The 26,948-nt window shown below is 40.2% G+C and overlaps 2 protein-coding genes and 1 long non-coding RNA gene across 8 annotated transcripts; 1 reads left to right on the top strand and 2 right to left on the bottom strand.

The window, feature by feature from the left end:
• Positions 1–2,877: 2,877 nt before the first annotated feature.
• Positions 2,878–12,432, bottom strand: LSMEM1 (leucine rich single-pass membrane protein 1). 4 transcript variants are annotated; one of them, XM_075147644.1, is made up of 4 exons: positions 11,489–12,432; positions 8,841–8,972; positions 5,334–5,471; positions 2,878–3,542 (listed from the first exon to the last, which is right to left on the bottom strand). In XM_075147644.1, the coding sequence occupies exons 2-4, from the start codon at positions 8,965–8,967 to the stop codon at positions 3,334–3,336; spliced, it is 474 nt and encodes a 157-aa protein (XP_075003745.1). In that variant the 5' UTR covers positions 8,968–8,972; positions 11,489–12,432; the 3' UTR covers positions 2,878–3,333. The 4 variants fall into 4 exon arrangements, with proteins under 4 accessions (XP_075003745.1, XP_075003734.1, XP_075003741.1 ...); XM_075147633.1 differs by having other exon boundaries at positions 10,699–12,432; XM_075147640.1 differs by lacking the exon at positions 11,489–12,432 and adding an exon at positions 10,162–10,689.
• LOC142081102 (uncharacterized) lies at positions 10,839–14,327 on the top strand. Its single transcript, XR_012673239.1, has 2 exons — positions 10,839–11,039; positions 12,426–14,327. It is a non-coding gene; the product is annotated as an uncharacterized LOC142081102 (long non-coding RNA).
• IFRD1 (interferon related developmental regulator 1) lies at positions 13,751–26,679 on the bottom strand. Of its 3 annotated transcripts, XM_075147601.1 has the most exons (12): positions 26,338–26,679; positions 24,024–24,128; positions 22,983–23,064; positions 22,413–22,537; positions 21,956–22,113; positions 20,312–20,362; positions 20,040–20,218; positions 19,826–19,934; positions 17,729–17,863; positions 16,327–16,455; positions 15,227–15,322; positions 13,751–14,452 (listed from the first exon to the last, which is right to left on the bottom strand). In XM_075147601.1, exons 1-12 carry the CDS (start codon positions 26,381–26,383, stop codon positions 14,363–14,365), a joined length of 1,305 nt encoding a protein of 434 aa, XP_075003702.1. In that variant the 5' UTR covers positions 26,384–26,679; the 3' UTR covers positions 13,751–14,362. The 3 variants fall into 3 exon arrangements, with proteins under 3 accessions (XP_075003702.1, XP_075003713.1, XP_075003721.1); XM_075147612.1 differs by lacking the exon at positions 20,312–20,362; XM_075147620.1 differs by lacking the exon at positions 16,327–16,455.
• Between the last annotated feature and the right edge of the window lie 269 nt (positions 26,680–26,948).

Here is a 26,948-nt window from a genome sequence, read left to right on the forward strand (position 1 = left end):
AAAAAAGCATTTTGTCTACTGATATTACCTTACCACCTAAAGATTCAGCCAACACTTCAAGGAGTGGCACCACGATGCCTTTGATGGGACTGAAGGTAATTTCTTGGTTAAATCTTTCAAGTGTTTCTCCTTGCTTACCAGCATCTTTCTAGTATTGTCCAGATCTATTCAGCAGAAAAGTTCCTGAAGCCACGTTGTCATTTCAGTAATGATAGTAGTTGCAGCTGTTGAGAGAGATAAGTGTCAATGGCATGTTGTTAAATCTATCGGAACCCTTTGTATGTAATTTTTATTTACAGTGGACTCAGAGAAATGCTGAAAAGCAAATTACTTTGGATAGATACCTCCATAGCCTGCAAATAAGAGAAAAAAGAAGCAGTACTACTGATGAGAACGACTATGACTACTGTAAGATGAAGCTATTACTGTCAGATCACCGTCCTGTATGGATAGTTCTTTGTCGTAATACCAGGCGTTGCAAAGGCTCCTGTGATGTGCAGCCATACAAGAACAGAGATCTTACCCATGTCTACAGGAGATACTATAACATCCACATACTGCACAGTGGTTATGCCACATGCAGTTGGAGCTTGGAGTTTACTAGTCAGTTAGCTGTTTATTCAAGATAAGGATTATGGAGCTCTGGAATGAGCGGAAGTTCACTTCAGGGTCAAGTTTGTAGAAGTTTTTGAGAGTCAAGTATTCGTTTTTTTGGGACTATTTCACTGTCAGTAGATTAGACGGATACATTCCCCTGAAGGAGCCGCTACTTGCTTCTGTTTAGGGGGGTACTCCAGAAAGTGTTGGTGGAGCGGTTGTGGCACTCTTCTGTCAAGGCAGCCCTCAACCCTTGCTCTGGTCTCATAGGAAAGTGGTCCTAACTGTAAATGGATATAGGTAACTCGGGCTGAGAAGCCATAAGCCGTATGCAGCGCTGCCCCATGTCTCCTTTGTATGCAAGTGGCTCCAACAACAGATGTGTTTCAGCAGTCCTAACAGGATGGGCCTAAAGAGTTCCTTGGACCTTTGCACTGATCTTAATTACTGATGACTACAAGTGAAGAAACAATTAAATATGAAAAGGATAATTTGGTGCCTCAGTCCTGTGTGGTACTGAGCACGCCTGCACATTGTTATGCCCCAGGTGGTCCTAAGTCTGTGGCAGCTGAGGACACTCAGCACCTTGCAGGATCAAACCCTGGAGTAAAAAAAAAACCCAACTCTTCTAATCAATAACAGAGACAGAAAAAGTGGATTTATTATGAGCACTGATTGAATAACTAGATTAAGAGTAATTGAGGACAAGATCAGACAGATGCAGAAGCTTTCATTTCTTGGGGACTGTTGCTATAGCACAGATTTTATTTACAGTCTTCTGCTGGAAAAATCTATTGACGGTTGGTGTCAGTTTCTAGTGGACCACAGACTGCTCTGATAGCTGCAGTTGCAACAAGGGATGTGACAAATCCACGTGTTTGAGATGCACCGAGTGCCAAATACTAGAGTTGTTTCTCGCTGGCTAACAAGTACAGATGTGTGTCAGTGCGAGACAGGAGCTTGAAAGCAGTTACAGTAGCTACAAGATGAGTGGGAGAGATGAGAACTTAATACTGTTATTAAAAAGCAGCTGACAGCTCGGAGAAGAACAGAGAAACAACACTGTGAGTGTCATGTTTTTAGTCTTACGATACTTTTTCTTTCATCATTTAACAGCATTTACAGAAAGATATTTGGGTTGGGCTTTTAGGGTTTCTTTCTGTGCAATTTAGTCTACACTTATTTTTATCATTCTCTGTTAGCTATATTAAAGTCATCTTTGTAACAACTACTTGTGATGTCCACAGGAGATAATTACAACCGCAGCTGGGAATTAACAGCAGGAGTAATAAACTCTTAAGACCAAATCTCACACTTTTCATGTGAATGACTTGACAGTAATACATCAGGAAAAGAAAAATCAATAAATAGAAAGAAGGTGATGTAAAACACAGGTGTAAAGCAAAGCACTCCTAATAGCAGGAATAGAATTGGTGGGCAAATCCAAGTAGAGTGATACCAAGAAAGATTCCTGGACCTAGTTCTTCACTGTGTTATAGACAACTAACCAGTCATCACAGAAAGGACTATCATTCATTCTGGAAAAGGAGACTGCAATGCAAGTAAGTTGTTGACTTTGGTGATTTTTTTGTAAAATTGTCCAGAAGAGATAAGAAAGCATTGGATGAGAACGAGAAATCGAAGTAAAAGAGGTGTTGGACGTACTCTACAATGTCAGCTGCCATTGCACTGTTGTGATGGGAGTAATCAATTTGTTTATTGATAATGGAAGTGGCTTCTTAATGTACGTACCAGTAGAAGGATCTGCATACTAAAATTACAAAGCTACCCATCAGTCCTTCATGTGATCACACTTTTGGGTGTTGGTCCCTACAACTGTGTAAAGTCAGAGTTAGAAAGCATCAGCTCCTGCTTTCACCCTCTGAGGTACTACTCCATTTTAAAAACATGAAGGCTCAGACCAGACTTCTACCTGGCCATGTGTCCCTTCTCTGATAGTGGCCAACAGCAGCTATAGGGAAAAGTGTAAGAATATGTAATATTTTCCCCACATCACTTTATAAAAACACTTGGCTTTCCCCCAGAAACTGCCAGCAATACTGAGTACAGCATACTAGCATTGCTATGAGATGGGTATTACCAGCCTGAATTCTCTAAACCCATTTCCCGTGTAAGACTATGACACCCACTTTCAGTCAATACAAATTTGGGCTGAATATGGCATGTTATGAAAGGGTTTGTTTTTATTCAAGTTTGTTTTTTCACAAAAGGAGTAGTAAGTCAATCTATTTAGATGCACAGAAAGGGAAACCACCAAACTCCATGGCAAAACTGGATTTATTTATAAGTTATGGAATCTGAAGTTATCCTTAAATACAAATAATATAGAAGCAAACACAAAACTTGTTCCAAAGAAACAGGAGAATAACTAAGTGAACAAGGTCATGCTGGAATCATGTGAATGGAAGTCAGTATTTTCTGTGACCATTCACTTACATTTAAAGTAAAACTAAGCCCTTAGCCCTGCAATTTACAATGCATCTGGAACTCTTGCCCAAAATTGTTGACAATCCATTACTTATTGTAAATCATATGGGCTTAGTTTTCAAAATCTATATTCACATAAAACAGGATAAAATATTATTTTCTAATATTTTTCATTCAGATGGCTTTTCCAGTGCTCCTGTGACCGTATCAGCATGTTTAAGTAACCTGTGTGCCATATGTGAAAATATCTGAGTACATGAATACACTGTATTTCATTCCAAAGAAGATCTATTCTCCAGGGACTTTCAGCTCAGCATGGGTAAAGAGGTAATCATGAAGATTGGAAGACTGTGTGAAGAGGTATCTCCCCTTTTCCTTAATTCCTGATTGATTTAGGTGCTTTAATATCATATTGTTCATTTTCTTAAGCTCTTCTATGTTCTTCTTTTCAGATATTAGTCTGCTTGATATTTGGTCCATCTTGTTTCTAGTTTGAACTTGAAAAGGAAAATGTACCGCATTAAATTGGCAACATTTAAGTCAAGAGCATCACTACCCTCTCTTGCATTCCTGTGGGAGTTTGTAGGGAATTATGATAATAAAAATATTAAACAGGAAAACAACTGCAGAACCTAATGTTAAGAAGTTATGCATCTGGTGGAGTTACCTGCTTGCTACATTCTTTAATTGCTTATTCTCTGTCTTATTCAGTTTAGCGCAGTGTAATAAAATCAAATACGGCTCAGACAAATTTTGCAGTCTTCCGGAGCGTATCTATTCCATTAGTGTCCACAGGAAAATGTCTTATATAGGGGCTCAAAGATCCTATTTCTGGGCAGTATGCGCCTGTATTTTTCTAAAAGTACAATTACTAAAACACACAGCAGACTACAGCCACATCACTTGATTTCCTAAAGCATTTAGATTAAAGGAAAATTCTTGCAAATATTGGCATTTAGAGGCCAGTTTCCTTTGGAACACCAATATGCAGTATCCATTGTACACTTCTGGAGCTATTTATATTTTGTCCTTCTGAAGTTAACAAAATTTACCCATGGGTTTTGAAACTTATGTCTAATAGTGCCAAAGCTAAACAAATCCAGGTCTATGGATTGCAAACATAATCTGAAATTATGTTTGTAACATAATCTGAAACACTGCTGGAAATCAGTTTCAAAAACCACAGGCCTCCACCAACCTGAGCCCAAGGAAACCCTTTAATCCCTGTATGTAACCTTTTCACTATTACTTTACCATTTTTCCACTACAGGGTCATATTACTCCTTTTTCTATACCAGGGCTCTGCTTTTAGCAGCTCCCTGTTAAATAAATCTGGAATTCAAGTATGAGATATTTTAATCAGGGTTTTACAATCATGCCACTTAAAATTTCCTTTGTGCTCTTTACTTGTCTGATATTCTGTCCTTTGAGCGCTTGTGAGCGAATTCAGTCAAGGGGTAGGATTTCCTGTTCAAAAAGGAAAATGAGGATTTTTGCTACGCTCCAGCAAATTCCTTACTATGGGTAAAAGAAATCTTGATTTCACAGGGATTTCAATTTGTTCAAAATGGAGTTGTAAGTTAAAATAATGCACCTCGTACTCTGTTCAATACCATTAGCCCAGAAAACCCCAAGATGGCCAGGGCTCTGTAAACCAAGGTCACGTGTAGCCATGTGCTTAGCTAAGCCAGCCCAACCAGTCCAGCCGAAGCGCAACAGTAATTACATCTACTCAGTGCTACATGCCAATTTGCATGTATCTTATCTGATTTTTTGTTTCTTATGTTTGAGATTTTCTTAGTTCCAAACCAATTTCCAGTTAGTACTTAGCTGGCAACCTTCAGGTCTTTCTTCAGGTAGCCTGATTTAAGTGTTAGCCTGGGTGTAATTCCATTTTCAGTGGAATGACACCAATACTGAGTTTTATCTGGAAAGGAATGGAAGGCATGTTGTCAAAGTATCTCACTGCCATACAGTCCTCTTTAAAATTTAATTTCATTTCCAGTCAACATTTTTAGCAACACAGTATAACCCTGCTGAACTAAATTCTTGACAGCTGTTAAAGCTCACAAAACCTTTGCACTAAGAACAAGATTGTGCCTTTTAGCTCAGAGAGTAGAGGCCTGTGCTTTTACACCCACAACCAAGACCCGTGGCCGATAACCAGGCAAAGCCTTTGACCCTGCAAATACAGCAGGTGCATGCTCTAAGGTAGCATGACGCATTTCAGCAAAGTTCTTCTTCCAATTGACCCTACATTTTTAAGAACCACTGTCTGGTTTACTTACTTATTAAGAATATTACAAATGAAACAAGTGCCAAACTGACGATCAAAGTAAGAATAAAGGTGACGAAGAACAAACACTGGTTTCTTATGTTGCTCCCTGCCGTGTTTTCTCCAGTACCACCAGTGTCCTCTTCCTCATCTGTTACGAGATGACAAATCATTTGATGATAAAGTTTGTTAAGGTTGGTTAGGGTAAACATGACAAAATGCTTCTGCCTCCATGAAAATGATGCAGAATACGTCATAATTTTGGCCAACAGATTTTATTTCCTGTGATATTGCATGAGAAGGGAAGAAACCAAATTCATGACCTCAGCTTGAATTTGGAAATATAAAAACTAATACATCTGTTATAGCTGTTGGAACATATTCAACAAAAATGTTTCTGTTGTTGACATACACTGTTTTGTTGAAGTTGACCTGTTTTACAGTTTAGAGTTTTACAGCTCAGTTTTACATGTACAAAGGTTGCAATAAAGTTTTCATCAGAAGGCTTTCTAAGGGCCTAATGGACCCAACCTTTTCAAAAGAGAAGAGAGAAAGATTCATATTGAAAAAACTAGGTAAAGATTCATCCTATACATTCATCCTATAGATTTGCTTCTTTTTCTGTTTGACGATAGAAGTATCCTGGGATGATTAATTTCCCAAATTAAGCACTTCAGTTAAGCTCCTGATGTTGGATAGGATGAATGTAGGTCTTGACTTTTTATCTTTAAAAAATGTTTGTAATATTATTATTCTTCTTTAGGTTTTGTTGGTTTCATTCCAATAAAAAATGAGGCACATATCCTCCCAAATTGTCAAAAATGGAATAGACTGTCACAGAGACTAGATATGTTGTCCTTCAAGCACATGAAAGATGAGGGGCAAAAAGGACAAGTAGTTGCTATACTTCCTTTGAATCCAAGCAGCAAGCCAGTTTATTGCTTTTTTAAGACTCTGTCACATAAAGAGAAAAGTCAGTAGTTTCTCTCATAGAAACAGTTGCAATCAAATGAGAGGTGGCAATAAGCCCTAAAGGTAACAGCTAAAGTCAAGTGAACACCATGAGGAAATTCATGTGAATATAAAAAAAACAATTATACTTGAGCCAGATTTGTTTAATCCCAAATTTGCATACTAGTTTAGCTACTTACTAAGGTTTGGGTTTATCTTATGTTTTGGGGGGAGCAGGGAGCTAATGTAATTTCATTTTGGTCTCAGTCTCATACATGCTAAAATTACATGCAAATTACCGTAATGTCTCCTCCTATAATTGCTGTCTTGACATTCTGAAAGGGAGAGAAACATGTGCGTCTGTGAAAAATATATTTCTAGATCGTATTCTTGTTTTAGCTGGTAGAAATCTCTGAGGTTTTTGCATCCGAGCCTGTAGTGATAAAGCTGAGGGAAGGCTGCATATGCCATTACAGCACTTTAATAATGAACCGACCTGGGGCTGAGCAATTCACTGAGCTAGTGGGAGATGTCTGGGAATATCTCTGCTTTTCTTTGTTTCATTTAACATGCTCCTGCCTGAGGGTAAGCTGAAACCTTTTAATATTTGGGTTTGGGGATTTTATTTTTATTCCCTTAGCATTCATAACAAATGCATCATACACTAAGTGCCTGCACCAATATTGCTTTCTAATCAGAATAATAAGGATGGGGAGGGCCTGCTACTGCTGTCTCTCAAGCATACTAAGCTACCGATAGAGCTCTGAGAAGTGGTCAGTGCTTGCTCTGCCTAATGAACGCTTCTTACTATTTCAGCTGGCTGAACACGCCAGGCTGCAGTGTTGTGAAGAACCAGTGAACACAGATTCTTGCCAAGCTGCAAACAGTGGGACCATTTTATCATCTAAAACATAAAGAAATTGCTGCATGGCAGCTACCAAAGCAATCAAAAGGTATATACATTTAAAATAGCTTTTAACATGGTTGCTAGTGAGTTTGATTTTGCCAGGTCATATTAAGCTATTGAACAAAAGGATTGCTGTGTACTGCACCACTCTTGAAACATCGTTTTTAAACCAATTCAGGCATCTGCTATACTACTAATAGATCATTCACAAGATTTTAGAATTTATCAGAAATTGAAAAATACTCCACAGATCTCACTGATTTTCTGGCAAGAGAACCAGAATTTTATGCTGCTGAATAAGGCAGCTAAGGACTGTGAAAAATTCATTTTATATGTTTAACTGATGGATAAGATATCTATAGAATCTCCAAGTTTAACAAAAAATAAAAAATATGTATGTTAAAAAGAATAATCCTAGAAGGAGCCAAAGCACTTTACAAATTGATGCATAAAATACATATTAGGCTACCTTTATTTACTGCTGAAATGTAGGGAGGAGCATGCATGTGATTATTCCACAGAACCATATATGATTCCACAGAACCCTGCATATTTACCTGGAAAGTAAACAATACTGTCCAATAAAAATTACAAAAGAAAGCAAAGCAGTCACACTGCAAAGAGTTTCTTTGACATTAAAACTGATTTATCCCATTGCCTCATTTTGTACTTGTAGAAGTGACAATATCAAGATATGAAATGAAAATTAAGTGGCTTATGTCTAACATCTTTGTGTTAAATCTAGAAGCCAGCACCACTCTAGTTAGTTGCATTAGGAAAAGTTAGAGGACTCAGAAAAAGAAGTAATGGAAAGGCATTTAAGTCCTGTAACTAGAAGCATGATTAAGTTATGGCCATTTGAAACTCATTTAAACATAGCTGTTGTTCTATAGCTTTTCTTCAGTCAAATTTGCCATTATAGTAAGGGAAATAAAAGCAGATTCAAATATTGTCATGTGGTATGCTGCTGAAGAACCCCAGGTTTTAACATGTTTTCAGGTCACAAAGAACTCAAGTATATTGTAGCTATCACTGGGTGAAAATATTCTTGTTGCCATGAGCAAATCAAAGATAAAAGCTGTATAAAAACAGTAGAAGTGTGACAGCCCATATCTGAAACTGTAAGTAAAGAGAATCTGCAAATTAAAATGCTTAAAAGTCTCATGGGATATTTGAGATAACTGGTTTGAGTCCTTAGGAAATGTGTCTTAAAAGAATGAACAGAAATTCTCTGGTGTTTCTATTGCCACGTGTGAATTTTAGTGCTTGTGAAGAGTTACGATGCTATTTATGTAGTAGGTGTATATTGAGCATTACTAGAGAAATTGTCCTGCAAGGGATCACCTCATGGATCGCAATGGAAATAGAAGATAAGTTCAGGCTTGACAGCGAATCCCTAGCGAAATGCAAGGGTTTTCAAGAACCTTATAACTGAAACACTCAGCAGGAGCAGCTAAACCATTAATCTGATCTGTCTAAATTATGCCATTTTCAATCTTTTTCTTATATTTTTCAGTACAGAGCTTGACATATACATATTAGCCTATTGGGCTGTTGACATCAGTGCAACACAATGTGGTCAGTCTTTTCAAATGTCATACGTAACTCTTTTTTGATGGCCTATTGTATAGAAAACCACAAAGCATCATCTATCGTACATACCTAGCGCATGTTGGGATTCATCTGGACAAACATTTAGTTTGTTTAGGTTGTTTAAGGAATCAACTACATAAAGTTTTCCTTCTTCATGAGTATCAGGCAGGTTAATTTCCAAGGAAGGCCTCTCCATTGTATCTAAAAGAAATAATAATTAAAAAGGTAAATTAAAACATGGATACGTGGAATAACTGGTAATGGTGAGCAGTCTTAACAACCCTTAAAATAAAGGGATTTGAAGGACCAGCATACTTACTAGATCTTGATGGCAAGGGTAACTCAGTACATAGCACTTGTTTATTCTTGGAGGTCTTTGACAAGTATAAGATTTCATTTCTACGTTGTGTTTGTGCACATGTGTGTACTTATACATATATATGTGTGTGTGTGTAGAGAAAGGGAGAAAGAGAAAAATTTATTTGACTGGCTCCAGCATTGATTTGAACATTAGTTATTTAGTTGTATAACCCTTTTGGTTTGGTGGGTACTTGGTAAGATGATGGGTGATATCCTGACCACAGTGAAAGCCAAACCTTCACTAACACTGCCAGGAAGGATGTCGCTCAGATCCTCTGCTTTCAGCATCAAATAATTCAGAGGTAAGACAGACAAAGCAGGTACGGATGTAGGAGATAAGCAGCAAGAATATGGGTCTGCTTATACACCTTAGAATATTACTGTGAAGTTATTATTTGTGAAAAATGGAGCAAAAAATAGTCTTCTAATACGGTTCTACTCTACATAGATGCTAGTTTTGGACAAATTAAAGCCTGATGGCAAAGCCTTTACTTCATACTAATACTCCTTGCTTTTAAAAAAAAGACTGGATGGGGCCCAGTCAGCAAAAACAGTTTCTCTGCAAAGTCTTGGTGCATGAACTTATTGAATTATTATTTATATAAATACAGTTATGTAGGAAGATTATATATAGAAAAGACGCAATACCAAGCAGGCTCCTCTATGAATTGCACATTATTCATTAACAATCTTTTGGTTTTCTTTATGCTACCCTGACTCCAAAAATGTCTTCTAGAAACAAACTACAGTTCTAGCCATAAGGAGATGCAGATGCTCTAACTAGGCATCTTAGACTACACTGGTCTCTGAAAACTCCCTCTGTAATTATTGAAGAAAAGTATGTACCTCCAGGCAACATTCCTCTTATAATAAGATGCGTCTTTTTGACTTTACAATTGCAGCCTAAATGTACCTTTCCCTTGCTAGTGAATATAAGGGGGGAGCTCACAGAGATTAGTTTAGACTTGGAGTCGAGTACATCTTACTCATTTAGTATTTTATCAAAGCTCTCAAGTTCAATTTTACCTACCAAACATAACTCAGCATTCATGGGATGCAAAACTCCTGTTGATGGAGCATATTAAGCACTAAAGGTGATCTCTGAATCCTAGATGGGTTGAATTGCCCTCTTGACGTGCCTCTGAGCTCTCTCTCCCTCTCCAAGCAGTAGAGAACGCAGCATGACCAGATTCCTAACCTAGCACTTGAATTAAAAACCTAAAGTTTGAGGAATACAGCCCTGAGTGTTTACAGAAAAGACCCACTCTTTCCCTCATCAAACCAAATGCAGAAGATGATTGTCATAATTCCCCCAAATTTGAGCACACAGCCAAGTAAACATTTACTGAGCCTCAATGAGTTGGAAGACTAAGTGCTTCAATCACTCCTGACAATGGGGCTCGTTCTCCTGATAGTGGGGATCGACATGCCAACATGTGTACTTTTATATTTCTATTTAATAGAGTGTAAGAAAAGATTACAGCTTATTTTTTTTCTCTGTTCAGAATTGTTGCTGCAAAATACAAGGATAAGGTAGAAAAGCTGGCATAGTAATGGTTACCCTTACTTCGCATATGATTTTTAGGCGTGCAGCAGTAATTTCAGGACAGATGGCTGTGTCCACTGTCGTTCCCCTAGAATGTGGCGTGGTGCCAGGCAGCGCAGTCTGCGAGCCACGTCGCCACCAGCGCTGGCTCTGCTGTCTCCCCCCAAGCACATCCGTGGCCAACTGCAAGCATTACCGAGCCCTGCGTTTCAACAGCGGCGTGCTAAAAGTTACCACCTCGTGCACAGAGGCTTTGGCTGTTTTCAGCTTCCAAAGAGCAGTTGTTTCTCGTGGGTATTTTGATTAGTACCTCCCTGCAGCTTCAGGGAAGACTCTTCTTAACAACTTGAGCTGTAATAAATGTGAGTACCTTTGATACATTAATACTATGAATGATATGTTTCTGCATTCCTTATTAATTATTTAAAACCGATTTCCTCACTGTGCATGTAACCGCAGTGGAGATAATTATTATTATTAATTCAACAAAGTCTATACTATTTTTATTAGTTTGCTTCCATTGACATGCCAAAGAACGGAGAGAGGATACAGACATCGGTGTCACTGACCAGAAGTATTGATTATTTTCCCAACAAACTAATCTAAACTTTGTGGGTTTTGGAGTCACTCTGTCCTGTACTTTAACCTTGCTTGAAGACATTTTTCTCCTTTCAACTTCTAAATTTCTCCTTAAGTTGTTGTGGTAAAATTAGAACTTAGTGTGAGAACACACTGAAAATTCTTCACAGGAAAAAGGAAAACAACCCAGTCTAAAAGGAAATAAGAACCAGGAGAATGAAACGTTACTTACAACATGACCGCGTTCAGGTAATATACCAGTATGGAAGAAATCAGCCAGTGAAAATCACCCGAAGAAAACTCCTCTCTCTACTTCTAGACCCATAGGAACCTGTCAACTCCTGCAGGACCCATGAAGGCAGCTATGAAACAGACTGTCCCTTTCAGTCTATATTTAGAGTTCCTCTTGGCTAAGTATACTGACTTCACAATATTGATCTGTTTAAAAAGAAATCACACATCTACAGCTCTTTTTTATTATATTGGAATCATTATAATATCCTATCATGGAGAATGAGAAGGTTTGTTACTGATGATCAATATTTCACTAATCTTTTGGTTTATGATGCCTTTTTAAAACGCATTTGCTATGCAGAAGAGTCATATCTACAACACTGTAGCTATGAGTAACCAGTTTGCTATGCAGAAGAGTCATATCTACAGTATTGCAGTTATGAGTACTTTAAAGGCATAGACTAGAAAAAACAGGGTATTTTCTTCCTTCTCCCACACACCTTACAAATTCAAGTGGGACAATATTATGGGATGAAGTAATTTGCCCAGCATCCCTAGTTGTTTAAAAAATAAATTCTGATGAACTGTTTGTGAGTACTGGTAATTGCTCCTTTGCAGACAGTTCTCTTGATCACTAGTCTTTTTGTTGCCAACGTTGCAGAACGTAATGTTACAGCACACTGTAATGACAGGCAGCTGACACGTACATGAAGGGACCACGGCTCAAACCAACAAATCCTTTCTGAAGCCATTCAATACGTCCAAAATTTTGACCCCCTTTAAACTGACAATAAATGTATTTTTCTTTCAGGAAACAACAGAGAGGATACATCGTCTGACTCGTAGTTTCCCACCCCAAGCTAAGCCCTGCTGCTGCCCAGTCTGAGTAGCTGGGCCAGTAATGCAGACATAACAAGCTTGCTCCCTTTCTGCAGGGGTCTCCTAGAAGTCCTCCCTCCAAACAAGTGTGCAAGCCAGAAAAAAAATCTCATCTCCATCCCTGAAAGATTCCTGACACCATCCTAATTGGAGGACCAGGACCCAGGCCTCTCCAGTTCTAAGCTTGAAAAGGTCTACAAACCCATCTGATCTCTGCAGGGCAGCAGAACAGCCTGTCTCCCCTCAAGCAGTCTTGGAAGCCATCCCGGTCTCTGTGGTTGGCAGCTACAGCTTAATGGGGAAAAAGGCAACCACATGCTTGGCCACCTGCCAGGAGGTGCTGTAAAAAGCAATTTTGCAAATACTGGCAGGACAGGAAGCCATCAAAAGTGCTACTTTGCATTAGCAAAGCATGCCAAAGGTGACTACCCAGAAGCCGCTGGAGACCAGCAGGCTTGTGGGAACAGTTTAGGTCACAGGGGGCAACATCTTGCGCTGGGCAAACACAGGCAGGCAGCTTCCCAGCTTCACCTAGTTCAAGGATCAGAAGATTCTTCTCCACTTGTGTGACATTGACAACACATGTCAATAATAGCACAGATTTCAGTTGAAGGCCTTGTTGTAGTCTAAGTAATCAGTTTCATTAGCCAAACAAGTTCTTACATAATGCGTTATTTGAGGGGAAAAAAAAAGTGAGTTAGAAGGTACAGCTATTTAGCATGTATGGATTTTCTGGAATAGGTTCTGCTATAATCTGAAACTAAAAAAAAAAGCAAACCAAACTTTCCCTTATCGGAGCAAGCAGTAGTTTTCAGGGGGTGGGGTGGGGTTTTTTTGGGGTGTAAGGTTTACTTACTCTGCTGATAACTTGACCTACAGTTTTAAAAATGTTTATTCTAACAAGCACTTTTATTTATAGATCTTCTGGTTCAGAAGCTCCAGCTATCTAGGTTTTAGTGTCTTTGTTACATAAACCCCCATCATCCCTAAGACAGACAGTTCTCAGTTACTGGCACATTTCAGTCCTCTAGAGCCAGAAGCTGAGGGGAGAGGAGTAGTTTTCAACGTGAGGAAAACAGGGCAGCTGGAATGGCTCCTGTAAGATAAGGGAGAAGGTGTTTTGCAGTACCAGAACTAGAAAACATTTGACCATTACAAAAGTGATGACAAATCAGCAGCAGGCTGTTGTGCAGACCATATGTAAATAAGATATACCTTCAAAACACAGCAAGGTGGAGTTTCATGTAGCATCTACTACAGCATTGAGACTAACCCAACCACATGTCTGAATGGGCAAATAAACAAACCCATCTGTTTCAACCTTTAGGTTTTGTAATGTTCCAGCTTCTCATTCATGTAGTAATCACTTTTACACAGAAAGCAAGCAGTGAGAAACATCTTTATTTCAAAAATTAAACATCCAATTTCAGAACATGAGAATCTTGGTTTTATTTTACATTGAGGCAAGTGTTTGTCATTCATTACTTCACTGTAAAGTGAAGGTAATTGAACTTCATAGTCCCCCTTCAGGAGAAAGTCATACTACGTAGGAATTTCCTCGTCCACCTGCCACTGAAGAGTTTAAAAGTTATTAAAATAACCTCACACATACAAGTTCATCTTTTCATATTAGCACATTCTTACCAAAACACTTGGTCAATGAATTCATTTAATTTACCTTTATATAAAGTAAGGAATCCAATCTGATGCATGGCATTTGACTATCCACCCCATTTAACAGATCAGTTACAATATATTCAATCTTTGGAGCAAGTTGCAGCTAATGCAAGTGTTATAATGTATCCCTGCACCCAATCTTACATTGATCTATATACAGTGTATATGCAACTAAGCAACAACATGCATTATATTTACAGACTTTATACAACATCCCTGTGCACAAGTGCAACTGTGACTACAGAAATAAAAAAATTCATTTAAAGGTTACAAATCTATTTTAATTAAGAAAATGGAACCCCATGGAAAAGGAGATTTAGAAAAACTCCCCCACGTCTGCTCTTTTATCGCGACATTTACTTCTAGCCTTTGTCCGAGCCTTGAATGCTGCAGAGTTGTACAAGTGCTACAAAATAAAAGGAGAAATTAATCACAGATATTCAAGAGGTTTCTGTCCTTTACAGATTTTTTTTTTTATGCTAAGAAACAGCTGAAAATATCTTTTTATTAATCTTTGAAGTACATTGGTAGGCCTTCTGAAATCTATGGTATAGTATCTTTGCACCAAATGCTGATTCATTTTAAAATATATACATTTAAAAGAAACTTGGACTGTGTAAGAAAGGCTGAGCTAGGAGCAATTCTGAAAGCCGGTCAGTCTTGAACATCATACAGACACAATGTAGATTAAGTTTGCCGCCTGGATTAAACTTGTTCGTACACGTGATGAGTACATTCACCACCAACAGAACAAAGTCATCCTCCTGGAGTCCATTTCACACTGGAGAATTCGGGATACTGTCTTTATAAGACTCAGTTTCTATGGTTTCCTGTATTTCTATGGTTTCCTGTAGGTCCCTACCCAAAAACCTACAGCTCTCGTAAGAGCCCAAGTTTTACATGTATGGAGCATGAATCTGGTAACAATCAGCAACCAAGTCAACCTTCAGACCCCCTTGGGAGAAAAGCAGTAGCAGACAAGTGCCCAGTGGAAAATCTAAAATAAGAGCTCAAGCAAGGTTTGGTTTCATTCAGGACAATATGGGGCACTGTTAGAACTACAGTGACAAGTTTAAAGATGACAGCTTCTGAAATGCATGTTTGGAATACCATTTAATTCAGGAGAAATTTATTAGTGTATGAAGTAAAAAAAAAAATACATTAAGATGCAATAACCTACCCTTTCAAAACGGGATATCTTCATTGTTTTAAGAGTTGCAGCATCTAGCATTACTGGTGGACCAAGCTCAAACACATTCCGAAGAAAGTCATTTGACTAAACAAAAAAACACATCAAATGATCAGTTTCTCCTCTGCTTATCAAGTCTCCAAAGATGACTGCTGTTAAATATCAAGTATTCCGGTAAGAAAGAGCAGCAATTTGATACAAATCTGAGTATTGTTTGCAGTTAAGCCAGGGAACACTTCTTCCTTAAGTCAGAACAAGGCCAAGAACTAAAACTGCTCTCTTGAGAAGACAGAGACAGCTCCTCCCCACTCCTTGATTTTTTTGTCCCAGCAAATTAGACACTGTTCTGTTACATCCTCTACACAAGACTAGGCAGCTGGACATGGATCCGTATGGTTTCCAACACACCAATTTAAAAATATCTGGCTGTAAAAGTAGTATTTGAAAAATTTTAAAAAGCTGCTACATGCCTGGGCTACCTCAGTCATGTAGAAACGCCATTGACGCTGGACTGAAGATTTTAACCCCATGATGATCACAGCAATTTGGAAGCATATACTCCTAAGCTATGGTTCCTGCTTCTGCTACGTACGTAAACAGATGACCAGTGAACAAGCAGACCCTAGAACAGAGATAAGGACTCATCTCTTCCCTTCTGGAATGCTGTCATCATTGGGCTGCACGTTGTATTCATTATTTTTGACTAAAACTTTGCATTCCTATTTACAGGCTTGAACTCATCCCATAGGAAGGGTGAAGGCATGCAGCTTTACAGCAGCCAGATGACTACACCACTCTGCTGCAAGAGAGTGTAAGGATCTCTGCAGCGAAGAAGATGCTCAGCTTGAATCTCTTCTTGGAGAAGTCTTCTAATTGCTAACCCAGCACCACCCAGGCTACAACTCAGAAGCAGCTCACCCAGACAGTTCTAGCTCACTGTAGTTCATTTTGTAAGTGCTGTCTTTTAACACTTCTGAAGCAAAGCCCATCATTTCACCAAGACTACTCATGATTTTGTAATTCAGACTGAATTACTACAAAGAAGCCAGACAGGGAACAACAGTCTGAGTATGTATCAAACAGCAGCTCACCTGCAAATGATATTGCATCCCTGACCCCAGAATCTCCTTGAAGGTATCATAAGTTTGTTTTTTAACCCAGCAGTCAATATACATGCGCTCAGGTCCAAACTTAACCATCTCTGTAGGAAAGTCACGCTCCTATCCAAAATTAAAGGAAACAACATATATAATTCTAATTTAAACAGTCCTTTGTATTTGGAATTGTATATATCTCAATGAACTTTATTTTCATTAATAAATTTGGCACTCCCAAACCTTCCAAATAATATAATATGCATATACTAAAGATTGTATTTGTATATAAACTGATGCACACCTAAGTTAAATCTCACATAAGAATTGAAGCTGACATTCTTCAAGTCAGAAAGCATTTAAAAAAAACAAAACACTTGACTTCATCTTTAAAATTACTTTTAAGAATTGGACTTATCTCCAGAAAAAACAGTTCTGAGTGCAAGAGTCACCTTTAAGTCAGTTTGTAAGCCTCATTTAGTCCCCACCTCTCAAGTGCGGTGAGTTACACATGGACATGTATAACATGGACAATGGAATGTAACAAGTGCTAATAAGTGACTCGGATTCTTCTACAGGCAGAATCTCAAAGGTGACTTCAAATCATTTCAAAGCCTTCTCCTTAGCTTCCGAGACATTTAACTGTTCTGAATGTCAACTAATATTTAATTGGTCTTACCCATACAGCAATGTAAAAGTAATTATCTGACAAGTAAAAAAATCTAGTTTGAGAGGTGTAAGATAGCAAATAATCCATTAAAGTGATAGAAGTTTGACATTTTTCTTAAAGGCTTTACTCGGAAATTATGTCATTAACCAAGTATTTTTAAAGTCCTGCTTTGTGTATTGTTCTCTTAATCTGGACATGGAAAACCAGAAGATTACAGCACAACAATTAGGACAAAAACTCCCCTGCATACACAAACACTTCTTTGGCCCCTGGCAGAGCTGCCATTTGGAAATGTATCTTACTACTAAGTTGCTTTTTGTTTATTATGCACAGCAGTTCAATAAGAGATTTTACAACAAACCTTTTCACAGAATTCAGGACACTAATTTGGATGTCCTACAAAGTTTTCTATGAAAAAAATCTGCTCATGGTATAAAATAAAAAGCATTTAGTATTTACAGTGCAATGTTTAGCCTCCTTTAAAGAAAAAAAAATACTCTTCAACATTGAGTCAATTTTGGAGCAAAATCAAGTTTGACTTTTTATTCTACATTCCTAAAAAAGCAGTTATATTTCACGTAAGTGATCAGAATTTGAAATCTCATTTGAAATATTTTTTCCTGTTGCTTTCACTGAAACAGTAATTCTATTTAATAATAAAACCATTTTCATTAAATTGTACACTACATAGCTACAATCCAGACATTCAAAGTAAGACAAAAGAATCACCTCAACAGCTCGTAGAACATCTCTGAAGACAGATCGCTGCTTTCTTTTATCTACTTTGGCTCGGTGCTTGTTTCCATCAGTAGCCAGAGCTCTTAGTTTCTCTGTTAGAAGTTCCATATCTTCATAAAAGAAATCCTAGTAAAAAAAAAAAAAATTTTTTTTTTTTTTTTTTTTTTTTAGTTTCTGGCCTTAATGTCTTCCCCTATGAAAATGGATGTCTCCAAATTCTGGGCATGTAGATCTCTACAACCTGTTACTTTGTTATTTAAAGAGACAGAGATGGCACTAACTTCCTGTAGTTCCATCTGCAGTGTTTAAGCCAGTAAGAAGGAAGTCACAGCATCCAGTTTACCCAAGCAGGACACTATCAAACTCTATTCTGGTAGTCAGAGCCACATGAAACAGTACAGCTCCTTCAGCCTGTGAATGTACTTGTCAGTCTGTTTTGCTCCATAATTCCAAGGGACGCAAACTGCCTAACTGATCTGCTGAACCTGGCTGCCATTCCCGTCAACAAGCTGAGGGGACTTTCAGTTTATTAGCACAGAATTCATGCTGCTGGAGATGGATTGTGAGACACCATTAGACTGACAGTTTGGAATATTTACTCCTAAGTCTTGTATGGGGCGGAATATTAGAAAGCAGTTTTAAAAAAATGCTTAACAAAATACTCAAAGTAAACTTTAATGCATAATTGTTTAGCAGGAAATATTTTCTCCCCTCCATTTACTAATTCAGCAGTAGTTTACCTGGATTAGTAAGAATGTATGTAAACTTATGTAAAAACAAGTTTTTGTTGTTTTTCTAATCTGAATGTTTCGTCATGTCAACTGACTAGGCTGAGTTTACTGCATGCTTTTTGAAAGAAACTGGTCAAAGGCAAAACACAGTAAGCGTTTTTCATCTGTGCTGACTGTTAAGGATCCAAAGAGAATCATTTGTAATGATTAAAGGGGCATTTCCTCAATGGAACGGGAGAAGTTTTTAGTGAATATAGTCTCATTCGTTAATGCATTTTAAGATTTTAGTTACTTGCAGTCAGTTTGACCAAATAAAGGATCAAGTTCCAGTCTCTTCCCCCCCCCCCTTTTAAAGTTGGCTTCCATAGCCAAGAGACTCAAACCCCTACTGTTTGCAATTATACAGAAGTCTCAGCGTATTGTTTCAGATTATGCAGTGTTAGTGTGTCCGTGATTCAACTGGAGTTATCTTTTCACTTTGGACAGTGCTCTGGCAAAGGACAGCAGCCTTGATCGAGCTAGGAGCTATTCAGGCAGTTCTCCCAAACTGTGCCATGGGTAAGTGGAGACTGTTTCCTTCAGTGCTGTCAAGAAAACAGTTCAGAAATTCATAAGGCATATTGAAGAATGTAAAGGCAAGTTTAGCTGTGTATGAGATAATACCGAGAAGTTTGCACCTAATCCAACTCAAAAGCAAACCCCGAAAATCTCACCAAATGTAGCAATACTGGTATCTGTGCAAAATTTGTGCAAATCCTTTCAAAATCTCCCCCCTTAAATTGACTGACTAGTCCCCAACTGACTAACATCATGAAATACTAGTTATTCTTCTCAAGGTACCTAAATAAGGATACTAAAAAACAATACTAAAAGTCAACATGATTTCTACTGAAAGATAGATTTTTAGCTGTGACAGCAGAATTGTGCAGGTTGTGAATCACTGGAACTTGTCTGCATAAGCATCTGATGAGTGTTCCCACTACAGAGAACAGTATTGGTTTATCCTGGAATCTCTCTAGGGATTTTTTTTAAATTTTTTTCTTTTTTTTTAACAGCTGATATTGGATTTAGACTTCAAAGCTTGCACACTACGTTTCTAGTTGCTCTTCAGTACTGTTTGATGTGTTTTGTTATATTGGTCCTGTTTTGCAATATGGAAATTAGTGTAAAAATGACAGCTAAATTGCTGGGAATCATTACTATACCCACTTAGATAGGGGCAGACTCACGACAAAGAATATAACCCAGTGAATCATCTGCCACTTGTTGAGATCCGGGGTGCTATGCAACACAGGTTAAATAATTTGTCTTGTCATCATCCCAATGAAAGAAAATTTAGCTGCTGACATCTACTTACAGCATCTGTTTCGCGTGCCAGTTCAAACAGAAGGGCTAGTGTTTCTCCAGCAGCTATTCTCATGTTGAGATCATCACAAGACAGCAGGCTTGGAAGTTTATGCAAGTGCCTAAGGAGTAAGTCACATTTCATTAATATGTAAATTTTGTTGACACTGCTTCATTGCATATAAAACCAGTCATTACAAATTTTGTTTTCCAGAACAGACACTCACATTTCAATTTTCTTCTTCACTTCATTCATTGGACAAATGGTCAACAACAGTGTCCATGCTAAGAGAGCACTGATGTGAAGCACAGTATTATGGGTACTCGACACACCATTAGTGTCTCTATCTCGCTGATAGGCCTTTGTGAAGATGTTTTCCAGGCATTCCATAGTAGAGTAGAGTTCCTGAACGGGGGGAAAAAAGATCACAGAAGTGGCTTAAGATTCACACATTTTCATATTGTCAATTTATTTTAAAAAAAAAAAAGGTATCCTCACCGTAATGTCATCAGTGACAATGAAACAGCAAACCCCTAAGCAGGTTGCACACTAGATGCAAAAGAAAAAAAGTGTCAGTGTTGGAGACTAATATTACTGTTGACAAAACCTTTAAACTTTGACCTCTGAAATTCAACATCTGGAGTAACAGGAACTTGAGATTAAGACCTTAGCAGAGTAGAAGTCTTCGACATCATTTAATTCAGCTACTTGGTAACAGTTAGCTCTCGGTTCCCCTCTAGTCTCAGGATCATTTTACAATATATGCTACTCATAAGCCTTCGTTTTTCATGCTGTATTATTTAATATAGCTTACAAAGCCCCTCCAAAAAGCTACATGTGGCACTCCTTTCACCCAATTATTTTAAATCCCACTAGGATTCACTAGCAGAAAGTATGCTGATAAACAGTAACGGACATATATTTATTCACAGCTGTGCGAAATATTTTCCCCTCTCTGCCCACTATTACAATTAAATGGCATGCAAACACCGGACTTCAAGAGCCTTTCTTGGCACTTTCCAACTTCTACTGCAAGGTCCTACACATCTCTTCCCTATCTCCTGTATTGTACTCAGTCTCTTAGAAAGAGTAAGAAAAAAATGTTTGAAAGTGACGTTTGCACTAACCATGCAGGACTCAAAACTACACTTAAACAGGACAAGCTTTAATAGCTTTTGTTTGTTTGTAGAAACAACTGCTGTTGAACTAATACTACCTTCTCTTCCAGCTGACAGTATCTATTGTAACACAGCTTGAGTAAAATAGGAGAAGTAGCCAGCTATGTAACGATAGATTAGACATTAGGAAAAAATGATTAGATTGAACATTAGGAAAAATTTTTTACTGAAAGAGTGGTCAGGCCTTGGAACAGGCTGCCCAGGGAAGTGGTTGAGTCACCATCCCTGGAAGTATTTAAAAGACGTGTAGATGAGGCGCTTAGGGACATGGTGTAGTGGGCATGGTGGTGTTGGGTTGATGGTTGGACCTGATGATCTTAGAGGTCTTTTCCAACCTTAATGATTCTATGATAAAGGCAAGCTGGAGAATATTAGTGAAAACTCTGAAGTTTTAAAAAAAACCACACCTCTTCACAAGAGCTTTAGACTGTCTTCAGTCAATATTTCAAATATACCGCTGATGTATAGATGAAATGACTGGGTGAAAAACTTAAAATACTTTTGGTAGTATGAATGTATCAAGTATGTCTTTCTACATCTGCTATATGTAATTTTATCATATATAAATATATTTGCATAACTAACATTCCTCTGCTGTTAAAGAAGTTAAAATTAATACAGGAAGGATACATCAGTCAGTGGGAAAACTTTCATTTTTCCTATAGGACTTCAACATCAGGCCTCAGAACAGCAGTAAGGAGACTGCAACATAGCGAGTTAAGACACTTGACAAAGTACTAGGTGTAACAGCTCTTTAAGGAAGTTCCTAGGTTGAAGAAGAGAATGACGTTCAACCTTTAGGTGGAACTTCAAGCCAGTGAAAACTGCTATGCATCATTCAGAGCATACGTCAACATTATGAATTTACACTGGTGTAGTAACCTTTAGTTCTGGACTACACAGTAGTGAGCTGGTCAAAAACTGCCCTCTGTCCCTGCCTGGCAAATAAGTATTTCATACTTACAGCCTGTCTGGCTTGGATACTGGCTGTTCCATCACAGACAATCTTCTTTAAAACCGGACCAAGGGTCTTAAAAATCTCTTCACTTTCAATTCCTGACCCCATCTGCACACACAGAAGACAGGCCAGTCCGGCAGCTGCACACTGTTCATCACTCTTACCTAGAGATTAACATGCCATGATGAGTAATCACCTTGTGCATTGCTTCCTTCCTTTAAAGATAATTAGTCTGAAAACTTGCAAGTCAAAATTCAGAAACCAATAGACAGAAGATAAATTCAGTTAATTTTCTAGGTCAATGAAAATATAACATCTAAATTCAAAAAAGGATTGTTGTTAGAATAATTAAGTTAAGCACTCTCTAAAGTACTAGTACTAAAGACTCACAGTCTTAATTCCTTTTACACAATAAACTATTTCATAGGGATTATTGCATTCTAATAGCAGGCATGTTAATTACCTTTCTTTATGCAGCGTTCAATGCTATCAGTTAGTGTCATTCTCCTTTCCATGACAAATTCATATAGTATTTTAGAAGAAAAAGCGTTTTTCAGACTTTCAAGAGCTGCTTGTCTTGTCTTTGCACTGTTAGAAGAGACAAAGAAGACCTCCTGAAATCAGCACACATCAGCTAAAGCTCAGCCTTTGTTTTTATGGTAGTTTATATTTCTCTGTGCCCAATAGAAGAGCAACCCACAGCAGTACCACAAAGTATGAAACACTAGGAACTGCCTCCTTCCTCAAGGACAGAAAAACTTAGGTTGGAGATAGAGTTCACAATAGTACACCAAGCTAGAAATAAAGTCACTCTACTTCAAGCTATTAGGAAAGGAAAGTCTGACTCGCACTTATCAAAAAACTTGGTGGAGGGAAAGGTCTTTTGAGATCCAGAGGAAAAGCAAGTCCTCCCCAGCATGAAATAATTGTAATTTCAGTAAGTATATTAAAAAGTTTGATGCATATTTCCCTTATTATATCAGAGGAAGCCAGAAAACAACGTATGAATGCGTTTCTTCAAAGCATACTATACCTCTTGTCCAATGTAAGATCAATAAATCCCTTCAATTTGTATTCTAAGTCTTCTTGAGTGGCTTCTTCATCAACTTCAGGCCCTAATCCAGAGGAAATAATTTAGTCCTACCGATATACATTTTATTAGCAGACATAGTAGTATCCAACACTTGACATTTTTAATACTAATAAGAAAGCAGTTTAACATAGACAATAGCTACAGAATTGTTCAGTATTACAGCCACAGAATGGTATTAAGTCTACTACATCAAACTGCCCCTTAAAATACTTTTATAAAAACTGATCTGTTGACACATCTGTGCTGTTTCGATACCTGCTTCTTACACGTGCCAAGAATGAATGAGGGAGCTAGTCAGGTCTTACATAAATTTGCTATAACTGACACCCATCAGCCAATCCTGTCACCAACACATTTTCATCCAGTCCACTACATCGACCCCTGGAGTACAGCGGGGTGTTCACTGCTGATGCAGCGAGTACTGCCTAAGCAGCCTGTCCTACCTGGCATCACTTGAGATGCCTCTGCAACAGCAGCTCAGTTAAGAGTAGCAAGTAGTCACAGGGAAGGCTCCCTGCCTTATCCCCCCATAGCAGGCTTTCAGGTCCCCTCCTCCCAACAGAATGACATTAGAGCGGCCCAAGTTTCAGAGATGGTAGTGGAGACAAGGCACAAATCTAGTTCAAAACAGGCAAAAAAACCCAGACTCTTTCCACCCCAAACTCTTCTGCAGTTCTTACCACCTCAATTATGTGTTATGAAAATCAATGTCTTATAAAGCACCTTAAAATTCTTATTGTCTCCAAAGTTATTATTGTATAATTCTAATAGAAAGAAGTCTAACAGTTTCACAAGAGGCTCATGAAACTTGGAGTATATTCTTACCAAACAAAACAATAGTCACTAGATTAACAATCATACAGCGTTTAACAGAATGTCATTATTTTGCTACTGCTACTTACAGTCTAGTACTTAGACTCTTAAGTCAACTCAGGTTTTATGTTTTTAAAAAGATGAATAGATATAAATGAAAGAATATACCATCCTCAGTGAAGCTAGCAGGATCACTGAAGCCACTGCAGTGGCTCATAGTTTCAATTGAAGCATCTTCATCACTAAAAGGCTGCACATTTCTGGGCTGTCCACCTTAAGGAAAGATGAATACAATAGTTTGGTCATTTTGCATATACAAAAAGAAGATCTGAACACCAAAAGTAGAATTTAACCCTCCCAACAGATTCACTCTCCCTGACCCAGACACAGAAAGCACATTTCTTTCCTCTGCTAGGTCCTTTACTCCCACCTGTTCTGAAGACTTAGTTGGCTCTGTCCTGGAAGATCGTTTGTGAGTGGTGGGGAAGAGCCCACCTAGTTTTCAAAGTATTGGTAGAATTCCTAACTCTAGATTCAGGATCTTTCTACAGTCAACTTCAAGTTAATGCAATTTCCTGTGACTGTGCTTTAAAAATAGCTCTATATTAATTTAACTGTTAGGACAAGGTACCTAAAAAAATTGCCATACAATCTTTATTTTTCAGTTTTGAGGGAATTCAGGCCAGGATAAGTTATACATTTAGGCAAACACACATTACCGAGTTCAACACAGGATTTACAGGATTAAGTGTAGTATGTGCAGCATCAGCAACGTCCAACCCTATTTTAAAACTGAATTACCAATACAAGCCAGAACATCAAATGCTTCAACAGGGGAAAAAAGTTTTCCTTCTCAGGATCAGGAAGGCCTCAGTTCAGTAACTTCAGTCTTTTTGAAATAAGCAGTATTATTTTCACCAGTGCTCATCTCTACAACTTTTCATACCTATATCTTATTATTACTGCATTAAGAGTTGGAGGAGTTTGAGCTGGTAACACTGTAATTTCTACTGCTGTCCTATCCTAGCCCTTAATTTGCATCTACTAAAATGGATTAATGAAAGAATAGTTCTACTGTTATTTCTCCAGCAGCTCCCAAATGTCATCTACAGAACTCAGAATTCTGGTCCTCCACCTATTTTTTTTGTGGTACAATTCATTCTAAATTATTTAAGGCAGCAGTGCACAGTGCTTGCCAGCTTCAGGCAGGCTTCCTGACTACCAAGACCCCCAAAAAGCATTTTTATCTAGGCAGAATCAACCTTGAGTTGATCACTGTCCAAGTGCTTTCCAATAAATTCAGAGGTTTTGCAGCTTTTAGCTGCAAACCGTCTACTTGTATCACTGACCATAACCCTTGATGTTTCCTACAGTTACAAAGGACAAACATTAGCCAATGCACAGACCAAGAAACTTGGAAGCTCAGAGCTCTGGCACGGCTACCTTCTTGCTTCTAGTGATGTCAAGCATGGAAGTTCAATGGGAGGAGTGGCAAGAATGACTGCCAGCCCTTCACAAAGTAAAATAAAAGCAGCTGCAGAAAGACCCAGTGAATTGGTCACTTCCTGAACATTTGATACTAGAGAGACAGACTCTGCTCGCAGCTATGGTAGCCTGAAATGAAATTTCTCACTCCCCACAAAATCTCCATTCTACCAGGCACCAGCACCTCAGCCACACACATTCTGGATCTGTATGAAGATTGTTTATTTTCTAATACCCTCTTTTAGGCTAAGAACGTTTTTTTAAAGGTGCTGCAGCCTTTCGGAGCACAATGCGCTGACATACAGCCACACCAGCCACCAGAGACACCGCAGTGACAGCAGCAGCCGGCCCCCCCGCCCCGGAAGGGCCCCCGCTGGCGGCGGTGCAGCAGCGGACACCGGCGGCCGGACGCGCCGGGGACGCGCCCCAGCGCTTTTAACACTGCCCATGGCCCAAGGCCCCTCGTGGGCCCGGCCTCCCCCGCCGCAGCCCGGCTCCCCGTGCTGCCCCGGGGCCAGCCGGGCGGCACCCGCGACCGCGGCGGCCAAGAGGCCCCCAGCGGGGCCGGCGCCGGGCGGGGCCGCCCGCCCCCCTCAGGGCGCTGCTCGCCGCCGGCGGCGCCAGGCACGGCCGCCGCCCGCCGCCTCCCCGGGGCCGCCCGCGCCGCCGGGCGCATGCGCGCAAACGGCGTGAGGTGGCGGTTTCGGGGCCGGCTCCTGCCAGCCCCGCGGCGCCGCCCGGCCCGTGCCCGTGCCCGGCTCCGGCTCCGTCCCGCTCAGCGGGGAGCTCCGCGGCCGCGCCTGTCCGTCCCGCCGCTTCCCCACCAGCCCCCCACGGAGCGAGAGCGAGGCGTCCCGGCTGGCCGCGGCCTCTCTGGCCAGCGAAGGCCGCCGCCCCCCCCCGGCGGCTCGGGCGGCCACGGGAAACGGCGGGTGAACTCCGCGCCCCGCCAGGCCGCCCGTTGCGCGCCCCCGCCCGCCAGCCCGGCCGCGCTCACCGGCTCCGCGCTGGTGGTTGCTCCCCCGCTTCTTAGGCTTGGGCATGGTCGCAGCGGCGCTCGGCTTGGCTCGGCTCCCGCGGCCCCTCTCCGGGTCTCGGTCTCTCTGCTCCCCCCCGCCCGGGAATCAGCGACAATCAGCCGATGGAAGAGCAGGATCGCTTTTTACTCCAACGCCTCTGCGAGGCCGACTTCCCGGGCCGGGGCAGCGGAGGTGATTGGCGAAGGCAGGCGGAGGGCGAACCGGCGGCGAAGGCAGAAATCCCCGTGGAGGCCCGCGAGCGGAGTCGATGCATCTTTCTCCTCTCAGACACCCGGGGCTAAAGGCGCGGAGGGGGCGCCGGCGCCGCTTTTATAGGCCGTCGGGCTGCGGGGGCGGGGCCACGAGAGGCGCCGTTGCCGCGACCAATGGCCGGGCGTTGCGACAGCGAGCGGGTGACTCAGTCGCGTGAGCCCGTGACGCTGGCGCGCTGCTAGCCAGCGGTGGGGCTGGAACGTCATCGGTGCTTCGCGCGCCACGCCGCGGTGCAAGCTGGGAGCGGCGGGCTCGGCCGCCGGCCCACGGGCGGGGTGGGGGCGGCAGGCGGGCGGCGGCGGCCCGGCCTGACCCG

This window comes from Calonectris borealis, chromosome 1 (genome assembly GCF_964195595.1).
Source record: "Calonectris borealis chromosome 1, bCalBor7.hap1.2, whole genome shotgun sequence".
NCBI classification, from domain to species: domain Eukaryota; kingdom Metazoa; phylum Chordata; class Aves; order Procellariiformes; family Procellariidae; genus Calonectris; species Calonectris borealis.